The 14152-nt window shown below is 42.2% G+C and overlaps 1 protein-coding gene across 2 annotated transcripts in view; it reads right to left on the bottom strand.

Moving 5' to 3' along the window:
* capn1 (calpain 1) overlaps nt 1-14152 on the bottom strand; it is a 33282-nt gene that overhangs the window by 13217 nt on the left and 5913 nt on the right. For both annotated transcript variants that reach the window (XM_082528940.1, XM_082528941.1), the window contains exons 3-4: nt 10609-10678; nt 9195-9313 (exon numbers count right to left, since the gene is read on the bottom strand). In XM_082528940.1, coding sequence (XP_082385066.1) covers nt 9195-9313; nt 10609-10678 — 189 coding nt within the window. The remainder of the gene's footprint in view (nt 1-9194; nt 9314-10608; nt 10679-14152) is intronic.

Raw genomic sequence — 14152 nt, 5'->3', positions numbered from 1 at the left:
TGTCCACTGCTCTACAGTCCACTGGTGGCGTGCTTTACACCACTGCATCCGAAGCGTTGCATTGTTCTCTGTGATGTAAGGCTTTGACGCAGCTGCTCAGCCATGTAAACCTACTCTATGAAGCTCTCTGTGCTCTCGTCTCAAGCTAATTTAAAGGCCACATGAAGTTTGGAGATCTGTAGCGACTGATCTGAAGAAAGTTGGTGACGTCTGCACACTTTGTGCCTCAGCACCCGCTGACCCCACTCTGATTTTACACAGTCAACCACTCCCAGTCTCCCAGTCGCTTACACTTTGTTATAATCCTACTAACATTTCACTGTGGGATATTTAGTAGTGAGGAAATGTCATGTCTGGACTTGTTGCACAGGTGGCATCCTGTCACGGTACCACTCTGGAATCCACTGAGCTCCTGAGAGCGAGTCATTCCTGTGCCAATCTTTGTAGAAGCAGTCTGCATGCTGAGGTGCTTGACTTTATACACCTGTGACCATTGAAGTGAGTTACGAGTGAGCGAATACTTTTGACAATGTAGTGTAGTTCCAGCACAAAGCATGAAACTCTTGAACTGCACAGATTTTACAGTTATTTCTAATTTCCAACCGTTCCCCTGTTTAATATCTTTGTAATACTAAGATTATAAAAGGCAACATTAACTGCAAGTCACACCACCACCCTAAATGTTCATATGCTTTCCTAAACCAGTCCTGCAATCAGTTATTCACATTCACATGTTCTCTAACCAATCAGGCAGCCTGACACAAATGAGGGCTGGGTGAATTTCTGTGAAATGCTTTTGGATCAGATTCAAAAAACGATTTCCCTGAATTGTTGTTCTGCTTTTCACACATAAGATGTGACTGTGTTGTCCAGCAGGGGGCAGAAGAGACCAAGACAAAACAATGAAAAGTTGTACAAAAAGAGTTGAGGGTAAAAATGATCTGGAGCAGGGATTCATCTAAGAAAGATTTTAAAAAAAGAGTGGATCAGTTATTTAATTTTAGTTATTTTATGTAATTTTGCTTTCAGTCATTTTCTTCAACTTATTCATGTCAGGGTTGGAGGGGCGGCTGGACCAGGGTACACTCTGTACAGGGCTAACACAGAGACAGACAGGTACTCACACTCTAACTCAAACCTGATATAATTATCAAATAACTTAACCCCACTAACTGCATGTCTTTGCATGCTTTCCATGTGTCTGTGTGGGCTCTTTCCAGGTGCTCCGGCTTCCTCCCACGGTCCAAACTCCACACTGAAAGACACTGGCTAAATGATCCGATTCAAACCCAGGACCTTCTTGCTGTGAGGCAACAGTGCTAACCGCATTTTATTTAATAGGGACAACTTAGTTCAGGAAAAAATAGGAACATTTTGTTATGGGTACTTTTTCCTAAACCAGTCCTGTAATTGTCTGTTTGCATGACAAATTAGCTGCGAGTCGGGATCTCTAACCAAAGCAGGCGGTCTGATGCAAATCAGGGCAGGGCAAATTTCTCTGAAATGTTTTTTTTACAGAAAATTTAAAAAAGTCACACTGGATTGTTGTTGTGTTTTCCAGGAACAGGATGGAAAAGCTGCACAAAAAGAGAGTGGAGGACAAAAATGATGTGGCGCAGGGGCCGAGTTATAAGCCAGACAGGTTTAAGAAGGGTAAAAACAAGGCAGAATTTCTGCTGTTGAGTCTGTTGTTCCATAGAAACATAACCAAAATACATGAAACCCTGGAGTCATTCACATTAGTTTCCAGCAGAGAGAGCTGAGAGCACTCAGAGCAAATTCAACACAGCTGATGGGAATAAACCAAAACGCCTCAGCATGTGACTTACTGTAAGTCCACCTGGACACAATTCATGTCTTGTGATGCAACAATAAAATCTGTTCGCATGAAAGAGCGATCAGATAAGACATACATAAAGGTCATCCATCTACTTGAGCGTGTAAAAACTGGGTGAAAACTTTTTTTGTGTTTGAAACTGAAAGCCACACCCATCTGTAACATCCACTCCTTTGACTGTGCTCAACGTTCTGCCATCAAGGGGTAACTTACATCCAGGAAGTGTAACTACATAGTTATTAACTGAGCCACAAACATTTTCTCAGCTTTGGGCTCCTACACACATTACGCTGCTAACTTTGACACTTTGGCTTTGGGGAAGAGATACCAGACACAAAAAATCCAGACTGAAAGAGCTTCTTCCTCAAGGGACTGATTAAGTACATTGGCAAATTCACAATATTGCGATATCTGCACTCGTGAATAACCAAAACAAGCCACTGATGTCTGCACGCTACTTGCTGCCATAACAAGACAATGTTAGTGTATATATAGTGTTTTGGTGTGTATTTAACAGGAATGGATGGATTCACAACACGGTCGGCTGAAGTCGACACAAAGCATACACACACACACCAACCAACCACACATATACAGGAAATACAGGGCTGCCTCTGGTAAACGTACAGGCCTGCACACATTTCTTCATTCTGCTTATTAAACCTGACATTGTTGAGGCTTTTTCTCACAGCTCTGTGGGAGAAACACCTCGTCTAACCGGGGGAAGCTAACCATTCCCACATCTGTGTCATGACTTGCAGCGACTCTGCCTTCACATTTGAGAAGCGCTTAACAAACTGTCAAAAGGTCCATGTGTAAAAAGAGAGCTATAAAAAGAGTATCATAAAGGATTCTGCCCTGCTTTCCTTTGTGGATGCCGACTTGTTTATAATTCATTCCCCCTCTCCTTTTGTCTCCCTGACTTTCTTCTTCATGCAGACTCCTTGTTCTCTCCACTTCTTAAACCAGTTAGGATTCCCACAACCAGCACACACATGATATCTTCTTTTTTTTTTCCCCAGTGACTCACTCAGATCTGGATAAATTGTCCTGAGGCTTAAAGTCACACACAAAGAAAAGAAATCCTACAAAGACTCAGCAGCACACAAAAGCAAAGAAGCAGTAGGAACATGCTTATATGCTAGCGGCAACGCAAACACAATCAAAAGAGGCTCATAGTAAAAAAATAACACAAGAGGCAAAAAACAATAGTGAAGCCGTGTGTATTTAACAAGCTGTTTAGCCATAATTCACTCACTCATACAACACATTCATTCATTTATGTTCCCTCAGAGCAGACGGAAGCATTAGCTCCTCTCACTGTAGCAGAGAGCAGCATCTATACATGAAATTTACTGCACACTGCAGTCAACAAAACACAAACGAACACAGAGTCTCTGGAAGTAATCAGCTAAACGATTCTTCATTCTATTCTTGGCTGACCTCACTGTAACTGAATCAGCAAACCCAAAAAAATCCAGTGTAAATTAGCTTAGCTCTGTGTGTGCCTGTGCGACTGCATTTATTGATCCTTTGATATGAAATGAGTCAGAGGAGCAGCCGGGAGATGTCATCCTTTTTGCCAATGGCATTTCAGAGCAGTGGGCCTTTACTCACACAGTGATAAAATCCTGAGAGTCGATTGATAAAAGTTCTGCTATTTGTGCGCGCAAACACGGTGCTGCATCTTTAATGACTGAGCTGTCCAGCTGACAGGGATCCAGGATGGATACTTTCACTGCGAGTGTATTTGTTGTACTTCACAACTCCAAGCATGTAATATGTGACTCTGTCGTGTGAGAGTGTGTCCGCTCTGCTCTCTGTCACACTTCCTCATTCCCTCCCCTTTCACTCTCTGCCTCTTTACCCTTCACTTGGCAGGCTCACAGTCTAGTTGGCAACGAGATCGTTGCCTGACAGAGCGCCCGCCAACACTAAAGTATATTAAGCACTTTATATCGCTAACTGAGCCAACTGCCAGAAACTTCAGGGTACAGTCATACTTAGCTATTGGGTTGTGTGTGAAGGTTAGTGCTAACTTTCACCTTTATAACAACTACAAAAATTGGTGAATTACTTTGGACCTCAACCCTTTAAAATAACTTAAAGTTTTCATTAAATGTGCAGCAGGTTTGACTGTTGATGCTGACACAGCAGGCTCCGATCTGCACATTGCTCGAGAGTTATATTGGCCATATTGGATGGGACGTAAACAGCAGGCACAAGGATAAACTAATAATTTCCCCTAGTTTTCCACAATGGGTTGGTTAATTTCAGGAAGTTGCACATTGTTTTCAGGTGAAATTAGTTTCAAAGAAGGAGCTACAACAAAACCTTGTGATTGATTTGGTCACTGGCAGATTTCCATGGTTGCTTGTAGTTTGCATGGAGGACGCCAACATGTCAGCACTCACTCGCAAACTACTGGCTAAGTGGTAGTAAAACTTGAAAAAGTGTTACCTTAACAGGCAACAGCTAATGTTCACCTTCAAAATAAAAGTTTCGCCTCAGCAATCCATCCAACACATTTCAAAAGGCTCAACTTTTAAATTGAAGGCAAAAAGGACACGCTCCTAAAACCAAGGGGTTTTTGTCCTGTTTGTATTCAAATTCAGAGTTTCCAGAGCTCTGAGAATTGACAAGTGCCTGCCGACAAGGAAATGTCGTCTATCCAAACTATGAGCACCCACAGCAATCTGCTAGCAACCAAATCAAGGGAGCGTTTGCCAAATGCTCTGGGAATACACGATTTTACCTACAAATCAGTTGCTGACTCAGGCCTTATTGCCTGGACCCTACAGAGACATACAGTGGGGCAAAAAAGTATTTAGTCAGCCACCGATTGTGCAAGTTCCCCCACCTAAAATGATGACAGAGGTCAGTAATTTGCACCAGAGGTACACTTCAACTGTGAGAGACAGAATGTGAAAAATAAATCCATGAATCCACATGGTAGGATTTGTAAAGAATTTATTGGTAAATCAGGGTGGAAAATAAGTATTTGGTCAATAACAAAAATACAACTCAATACTTTGTAACATGAACCTTTGTTGGCAATAACAGAGGTCAAACGTTTACTATAGGTCTTTACCAGGTTTGCACACACAGTAGCTGGTACTTTGGCCCATTCCTCCATGCAGATCTTCTCGAGAGCAGTGATGTTTTGGGGCTGTCGCCGAGCAACACGGACTTTCAACTCCCGCCACAGATTTTCTATGGGGTTGAGGTCTGGAGACTGGCTAGGCCACTCCAGGACTTTCAAATGCTTCTTACGGAGCCACTCCTTTGTTGCCCGGGCGGTGTGTTTTGGATCATTGTCATGTTGGAAGACCCAGCCTCGTTTCATCTTCAAAGTTCTCACTGATGGAAGGAGGTTTTGGCTCAAAATCTCACGATACATGGCCCCATTCATTCTGTCCTTAACACGGATCAGTCGTCCTGTCCCCTTGGCAGAAAAACAGCCCCATAGCATGATGTTTCCACCCCCATGCTTCACAGTAGGTATGGTGTTCTTGGGATGCAACTCAGTATTCTTCTTCCTCCAAACACGACGAGTTGAGTTTATACCAAAAAGTTCTACTTTGGTTTCATCTGACCACATGACATTCTCCCAATCCTCTGCTGTATCATCCATGTGCTCTCTGGCAAACTTCAGACGGGCCTGGACATGCACTGGCTTCAGCAGCGGAACACGTCTGGCACTGCGGGATTTGATTCCCTGCCGTTGTAGTGTGTTACTGATGGTGACCTTTGTTACTTTGGTCCCAGCTCTCTGCAGGTCATTCACCAGGTCCCCCCGTGTGGTTCTGGGATCTTTGCTCACCGTTCTCATGATCATTTTGACCCCACGGGATGAGATCTTGCGTGGAGCCCCAGATGGAGGGAGATTATCAGTGGTCTTGTATGTCTTCCATTTTCTGATGATTGCTCCCACAGTTGATTTTTTCACACCAAGCTGCTTGCCTATTGTAGATTCACTCTTCCCAGTCTGGTGCAGGTCTACAATACTTTTCCTGGTGTCCTTCGAAAGCTCTTTGGTCTTGGCCATGGCGGAGTTTGGAGTCTGACTGTTTGAGGCTGTGGACAGGTGTCTTTTATACAGATGATGAGTTCAAACAGGTGCCATTCATACAGGTAACGAGTGGGGGACAGAAAAGCTTCTTACAGAAGACGTTACAGGTCTGTGAGAGCCAGAGATTTTCCATGTTTGAGGTGACCAAATACTTATTTTCCACCCTGATTTACGAATAAATTCTTTACAAATCCTACCATGTGGATTCATGGATTTTTTTTTTTCACATTCTGTCTCTCACAGTTGAAGTGTACCTCTGGTGCAAATTACTGACCTCTGTCATCATTTTAAGTGGGGGAACTTGCACAGTCGGTGGCTGACTAAATACTTTTTTGCCCCACTGTACATCCAAAATGACAAACAAGTCAACATCACATCGTTAGCAGCCGTATAACTGCAAAACCTCAACACATTTATTTCACATTTGACATTTTAAAGGGTCTAACACTAGAGCAGGACACACTGTAGAGTTTTTCATTCTGCTTTGTCAGAACAACCAAACATCAGCTTGACAGGCTTCAATAGCACTGCTATACTTAATGAAATGCTAATACATGCCACTGAAGTGGGCTATATTAGCATTAAATCAAAGTGCAGTTGGGGCAAAACATTACAAATGAATTGATGTGATGACGAACTGCTGTCACTGGAGACTGCTTTATCATTGAAAACCATGCAGATAATAACACCATAATAACTAGCAGCATCTCTGTAAGTGCCAGTAAGCAAAAAAAAGAGGTGAAAAATCCACTCTAAAAGAATAAAGCGTGGATTTGCACACTCTAATCACATCTTCCCTCACTTCGGCTGTAAACGTACCACATTCAAATTGAAAGTGCAATAATCATAAACCACTGCTTTAATACGACTCCCTATCTAGCGTTGGGCTGCATGTGCATGTTGCTTACCTGCTCACTGGCCGCAACATAAAAGGTAGCATTGTCAGGCCAACACCTGTGTCCCCGCCACAGCGCGCGCAGCAGCTATGTTGCTTGTGAGTGTTTGTTGTGTGCAAAGTTCAGCTGATAAGCCCTAGTCGGCAGCAAGAGGCTCACACCAAAGAAAACATTTGTATTTATGTTGCAAAGCAGAACTTGTTACACTGAGCTACGATGTGCACTCAACACATTTGACGGGGGATAGTCAACTTTACCTTTGTCTTGAAAGATTAGATTGTGCTTAAACTTGCAGTTTCTGATAAGGAAGTGGCTTTTTGCCAGTTTGGAGAGCACGCTCAGATCTCCACTGGCAGGGTGAGGGGGTGTGAGGTCAGTTACCTTGGGCGACTCAAGTGTGGACTGACAAACAAAAAGACAGGCTTATAGCAGCAACGCCGCCTTTTAACCTTCTATTTCTTCTCAGAAAATTAAGCTTTTGGATACTGTTCAAAGAAGAAGAACCTGAACGTCGGGCCTACAGCTGAATAGTCGTTGGGCATTTTTCAGAGAATCTGGTGCTGCTCAAGTTTTCTTGGCAAATACTGTGAAACTGACAACGCCCTGATACTCTTCCTACTGCGACTCCATTTCAAAACCAGAACACACCTTATGGCTGTAAGCAAGCTGCAGGTAATATCCCTGTCTGTCAGACGCAGACAAAGAATTAAATACAAGGAAACAGTAAGCCATATGACGTTAAAAAACAAGGACTGGGTTTACAGCGGACTTCCTCTAATCCACGTAAAGGCTCCTATAGATACATATACTCACTTAACCTTCTAGGACCTGGCGTCCACATATGTGCACAACACATTTTAGGTTGTCTAGACCAAAACACAAAATTTTGCTCTACAAGGGCCTGAAATCCACGTACGATGTTATACTGCACCTGTTCTATTGAAATATAAAGCGAATGTACTCATATGTGGATCTCATTTTTCTCAGAAGCAAAACTCAGGTTAAAAAAATCCCCCCCCCCCCCAAAAAAAAAAAAAAAAAAAAAAAAATATTCAGGTAATTCTTGTTTTTTTCCATTCACTGGGTCCCAATCATCCCACATAGCAAGGAGAAATTAAAAATGTATGACATGAGAGAGTTCGGGTCTTGGGACGTTAAATATTTTAATAAACTGGATTTAGGTTCTATAATGTCTCAACTTGACAAGGCCGAGGGCTTTAACTTCTCATTAGTGATCATGATTGAGTACAACTGGTAGTTGTAGGACTGATTTGACAGCAGTCATTGGATTAACCGATACTCAGAACAACAAACAAGTGGACACAGGTAAAAATTATCCTGTCTGCAAGAGAACCCAAAGTATCATCCAAGTAATCTGTTAACCATAAGCAGTTCCCCACATGGACAAGCCAAATGCCTCCTGGTGAAAAGTTTTATGGTAAAACAAAGCAAACATTCAACTATTTGGCCACAATGACGAGATGTGTTTGGACGAGTAAAGGTGAGGCTTTCACATCTAAGAACTCTGCACCGACTGGCAAGCACGGTGGCGGTAACATCATGTTCTGGGGCCGTTATGCTGCCAGCGGTACTGGTACATTTCACATGGGTGGAGTAATAAATTCTTTAACTTAACCTCAAAGCAACTACTAAATGGTTGAAACTTGGACTCAGCTGGGTATTCCAACAGGACAATGATCCCAAACACATCATAACTGGTTTTGGAATGGACAGAGCAGACTAACATTAAGCTTTTTTTTAATGTCCTTCCTAAAGCTCTGATCTCAAGCTCTGAATCGATCTGCTATGGGGCTTTTAACCGAATATTAGTGAGGGTCTACAATGTATATATACTTGCCAGATCTTGTGTGGATTAGATTCTAACATGTGCACCAGCTCGTGCCCAGAAATGCCGACAAAAATCGTAAAAAAAAAAAAAAAAGTTGCACAGCAAGAAGTGTTGCATTATGTCCTGTTTCTACAACAAAATAACACAACAGGAAGCAGTGAGATGCAGCGAATTCAAAAGTCCAATCTCTGGTGTTTCACAGCTTCCCCATATCTTCAGATAAATATCAGTTTTCCACCTCAGTTTGAAAGTCGTCATTGAGGAATTGAGGGGGGAAAAAAACAGCATTGCTCAGCAGCTCATCTGTGTTATATAAGCAGCCGACATCACAACCTGCGTATAAATTGTCATGTTTGGAATCACTTGCACTTAGTTTGAGAGCCCATACCCATATTCAGGCCTCAGTAACCTGCTTTTGGCCTGATAACCGCTTGCAGCTGGTCACGTGTAACAGCTGTCTGCAGTGTTTTTCAGGCGCTATCCTTTGATATGTTTGGAAAAAACAAAAGGAAAGGATATGAAGCTGTCAGTAGTCATTACCTGGAAGTGAAAGATGCCAGCATATCCCTGCTGGAAACCCTGTCCGTGAGGAACCACTCTGTGGAGGAGATGGTCATTTAGGGTCAGCGATGCGATGGCTGCCAGCAACCAGCAGTCCCCTGAAGAAACGCAAAGACAGTTTTACTACCATTATAAATCAACTGAGAGCTGTCATGATAAGCACGAGTCTGTGTTTACATTAGCAAATAATTTCAACTTTTAGCCACACACAAAACTGGAATTCACCCACAAAGAGTAAAGGTTTGCACAGGCTTTGCATTCTGGGAAATGGGAGAGGCGAGCACAGAATCTCAGACTCGCCATGACTCACTCATGTTGTTAGTAGGACTTCCATAGTGGGTTCAAGCCACAGTTGCCACTTCCATTATTATACTGTGTTGCCAAAGAGCATTGGCTAGAAGATGGGAAGCCAATGACTGGCATAGTTCATTTAGCAGTTTGACTGTCATCATATTCTCTGTTACAAGACCTACAATTATCCTTTTACCGTCAAAACCGTGTTGCGTTCGGTGTTGTGTTATCTTGTCTTTTATGGGAGGAGTTGTGACTGACATGTTATTGAAACTTTAGGTTTTATTTTGGCTGTGTTACTGACACACAACAGTGCTACACTTCTCTGCTGAAAGTTATACTCAAGATAAAAATAAAGTCATTGAGTTTTATATTTTCATACAAGTAACACGCAGGAGTTCCTAAACTTTTTTGTGTCCATAGACAGTAGGAAATATAGATGTAGGTGGAGCCTCCATTCTATATGGTTTTTGCATGCAGCTGCAAAAAGACCTCTATGGGGGGGAAAAAGGTTTTCTGATTTGAAGTCTGTAAAGCCTTTAAAAAGTGATTTCTTAGTCTTGTTTACACGAACACTGATCCTTTTCAACAGAGTAATGTATTATGTTTTCTGGTTCAGGATTTTGGAGGTTTTTGCGATACTTTTGGCAGTGCCTAAGATATCTACTGAAAGAAATGGAAGATGCCTTTGCTTACAGATATGACAAGGCATAAATTATAAATGTTATATAAAATAAAAAATATATATTTTTTAAAAACTAAAACTTTTCTTTTCCCCGAAAGAACTACCACAAGACCATATCTGGATTATCCCACTCTCTATATCAGATTTTTGCTGTGAAAGGTTCTGTGTCTCGCTGAAGTTCATGCTGTATGCGGAGTAGAGGGAAGCTTCACTTATTCATGACTTGCATCCAGCATCTCCCTAGATTTAGCACAGCAACTAACATCTATGCACTCAGTTACCTGTTTGTTTGTTCTTTTGGCAGTGTTCTCTTTTGCTTTCTGCCAGATTAAATCTCAGTTCTACCCCTCGGGTCTAATAGATGAATCATGCAGTAGTAACACTGAAACAGTTGGGAACACTCCCAATGGGACTTACCCAAAGCACCCTGACAGATGTCAGTGCGAGTAGCTCCATCTACGATGAACTCGGGCCGTTTGCAGAGCTCCTGTCGGTGCACACACACACACACACACACACACACACACAAACACACAAATTAGCACTTCTTTGCCTTCAGACATACATTTTGCAAACATGTCGTCTTCCTCCCTTTCTTTTCTCATTTTCATCTCATTGAACCTGCTCTGGAAACCCAAACAATGATAGCAAGAATACCAATGGTACCCATTCCCTGATAGAAGAAACATTAAAAATTAATCATTAGAGATTTATGCAAGTAATCTGTCATTTAACACTGCATCTTTATCAGTCTTATCTCCAACTGATGATTAGTGTCAGACATGAACTGAAGCAACAATAACAGAGCTAATGAAGCAAGTCTACAAAGCTGCCCACTTTGATTCTATAATCTAAAGTTAAGTGTCTTTTTCAAGCTCCGTGGCTACCAGGAGCCTGAAACCCCTGACAGGAGTGCTTACAGTCAGGAGTTAAAGTGGGATTTGGCAGCTGCAGGAAACCTAAACTCATGTGTAGCAGGGCAGCAATTCAGAATTGAGTGCTATGTCTCTGCGTATAATGTCTCTTGTGCAACCCACATCCTGCTCTGCAACAGTCCAACATAGTCAACGAACACAGCAAACTTCCCAGTTTATTTATGTACTTACTGTCTGTTACAAACTTTACTACACAGCAGATACATGCATTTATTTCTTCCCTGGGAAACAGTCATTGTACTCTTAGCTGGCAGACAATCCAATGCCGCTCTCTCGTATCCGTCATGTGTGAATCGAGCTGGGCAATTGTCTGGTCTATCTTGTCAGATTGCTACTTTTAAACTGAAGCTTGGGACAATTAACCAGATCTTGCACGCACAAAACAAAACTTCTACTTTTCAACACGTGGGCTCCAAATAGTTTTTAAAACATGTAGTCTTTCAGTCAAGGTTTAGAAACAACTCTGGATTAGTGCAGGAGGAACACGCAACATTTCTGTCTGTGTGCTTGTTTCTTTGTCTGCCAACTCTTCAAACACTATCAGGAATTGAGCAACCAAACCTGGCACACGGGTACAGCTCAGGCTCCTGAAGATTCTTATCTCTATCACATATTATGAAATTATCACATAGCCTGGAAACCACTTAGCACAGGGCTGAATGAAGCGCCTTGAGGCAACTTTTGTTGTGATTCAATAAAATTGAATTTAATTGAATTAAAAATGACCTGTTTGTTTTTTTTAAATGCATCTACAACACAAGCAGCATTTCATTTAAATTTAGGGTTAACATCATAAACAGGCCAGACAATACTGTAGCACAGACATCTGCTAGTATAATAAATACAAAATGCTCTATTCTACAGATGATCTGCTTGTTTATACCTTATTAAAATTCATGTATTCTTAGATCGACAGATGGAGTGAACTGTTTTAAGTTGCTTCCTGGGAGCAGCGGGTATCAAGGTGGCAGTTCATACACACAAAAGCTATTTTAGCTAATTATAGCTAGTAGACACAGTTAAAACAGCTTCTAATAAAGTAACTGATCAAGTAGAGTCTTTTTTTATTAGTTTAATACCAAATAATAAATTGAGTAAGAAGTTGTAAGAAGGTAGTTTTCTTTGGGATTAATGGAGCTAGCTTCAAGCACAATACTCTTAGTCATTGTAGCGAGCTAGGCAAGCAAATCCTAAAGTTGTCAAAGCTCTTTTCTGAAAAATCTCCCAGTCTAGTGTTTTTTGTTCACATTTGATTTGCACAACTTCCTGCTTCCTAAACCTTTTTGTACTCAGTGTGGTGAGCGTGAGAAACCCCACGAAGCTATAAAAACAAATATTTTGTGTCATGCTAAGCAAACATGCCAACTATTCAACACATGGCCTAACTCACTGAGGCATCCTGGGCATTTTTAAACACTCACACAAAGCCTTTTGGCGGGGGGGGCATCATGACCCTCTTAGTGTAAATATTACAGATCCTGTGGTGCAGGTGATGCATGCATTATGAAGTGCTATTTCTGGAAGGCTGAGACCTCAGAAAAGCATTAGATGCAACAAAGAAACAAAAAACATACACTCATGATAACGTGACGATCTGCATACTCAAAAGAAAGCCGAAATTATCACAAGGCAAAGCTTTTAAGACCACAGCTCGCTCTGTTACTGCAGAACTGACAACAGCAACTTGCCACAGTGTCTGCAAATAGAATAAAAAAAGAGAGCACACCGTGTTCAAGGCATGCTCACAAATACAATTCCACTTTCTTCTCTGGTGCTGCTTCACAGACCACACTGGTGTATTTATAACAGAGTAAAAGGTGATGAGAGAAGAAAAGACGTGACATGGTAGACGATGTGATATAAGAGGCCCCTCATAAGACCTCAAGTCTGTGAAGAAAGCTTGCTTAAGTGTACCAGGTAATAAAAGACCTTAGAGGTGAGCTGTTATAGGTGATGGTTGGAACTTCAGGGTTTGAGATGACCATATCTGGAATATGCCCTCTCTTTGACATCATGCAGAGTCCAGAGAAAATAATAATAATAACGAAATGTCTGAAACAAATCATTTACAGCAGTCTGAAGTCTGAGCTTTTGGCTCATATTCTGATATACAATGACTTTATTATTTTAAACTTTGCCCATAATAAACAGTCTTATCCGCCTATAACCCAGCAACTATATGACAGAAAGTAAATAAAATAAATAAGGTCCTTCTCTGCCCTGTTGGACGTGACCCACCACGTCCAACAGGGCAGAGGAGGATTTGGACTTGAAGCAGTAACACCTCGGTGGCAACAGGCATCTGTAACCGAACATCGGAAAATGGTAGTGGAGGAGGTGCGTCGACAGGAGGAAACAGTAAGACATGCTAGAGCGGTAGCGCTGACCAAGCAGGATCGCTGGATGAACTGGGAGAGGAAACGCACATGGAGTGAAATCTGGGGAATGGAGTCTAATAGACTAAGTTTCATCATCTGAGCGATATACGATGTGCTACCTTCCCCAATAAATCTGGAGCTGTGGTTTGGAAAGGACCCATCTTGCCCTCTGTGTACAGTCCCAGCCACACTCAAGCACATCTTGGTTGGTTGTAGGACTAGCCTTACTCAGGGCAGATACACATGGAGACACAACCAGGTCCTCGGGTGTCTAGCCGAGAAAGTTGAGTGCAAAAGAAAATCCATCAACGCTCAACCTTTCACGAACCAAGAGGAGCGTCAGTTTTCATAAGCATTTGTCCGGGAGGGAGACAAGCCGAGGACGAGCCCCCCAACCCCGGACCTGGGACCGCTGGAGGTTGCCAGGGATTGGCAGATGCACATGGACTTGGATCAGAGGCTAATTTTTCCCGCAGAGATCATAACAACTACTCTGCGACCAGACCTCGTCCTTTGGTCTAACTCTCCAAAACGTGCTTACATCATTGAGCCGACGGTACCATGGGAGGACGCAATTGAGGAAGGATTCGAGCGTAAGAAGCTGCGGTGTGCCAACTTGGCAGCTGAGGCAGAGGACAGAGGCTGGAA

The sequence above is a fragment of the Aulonocara stuartgranti genome (genome assembly GCF_965226115.1).
Source record: "Aulonocara stuartgranti genome assembly, chromosome: 3".
NCBI lineage: Eukaryota > Metazoa > Chordata > Actinopteri > Cichliformes > Cichlidae > Aulonocara > Aulonocara stuartgranti.
Note: the sequence above shows the minus strand (reverse complement) of the source record. Positions and strands in the feature narration are given on the sequence as shown.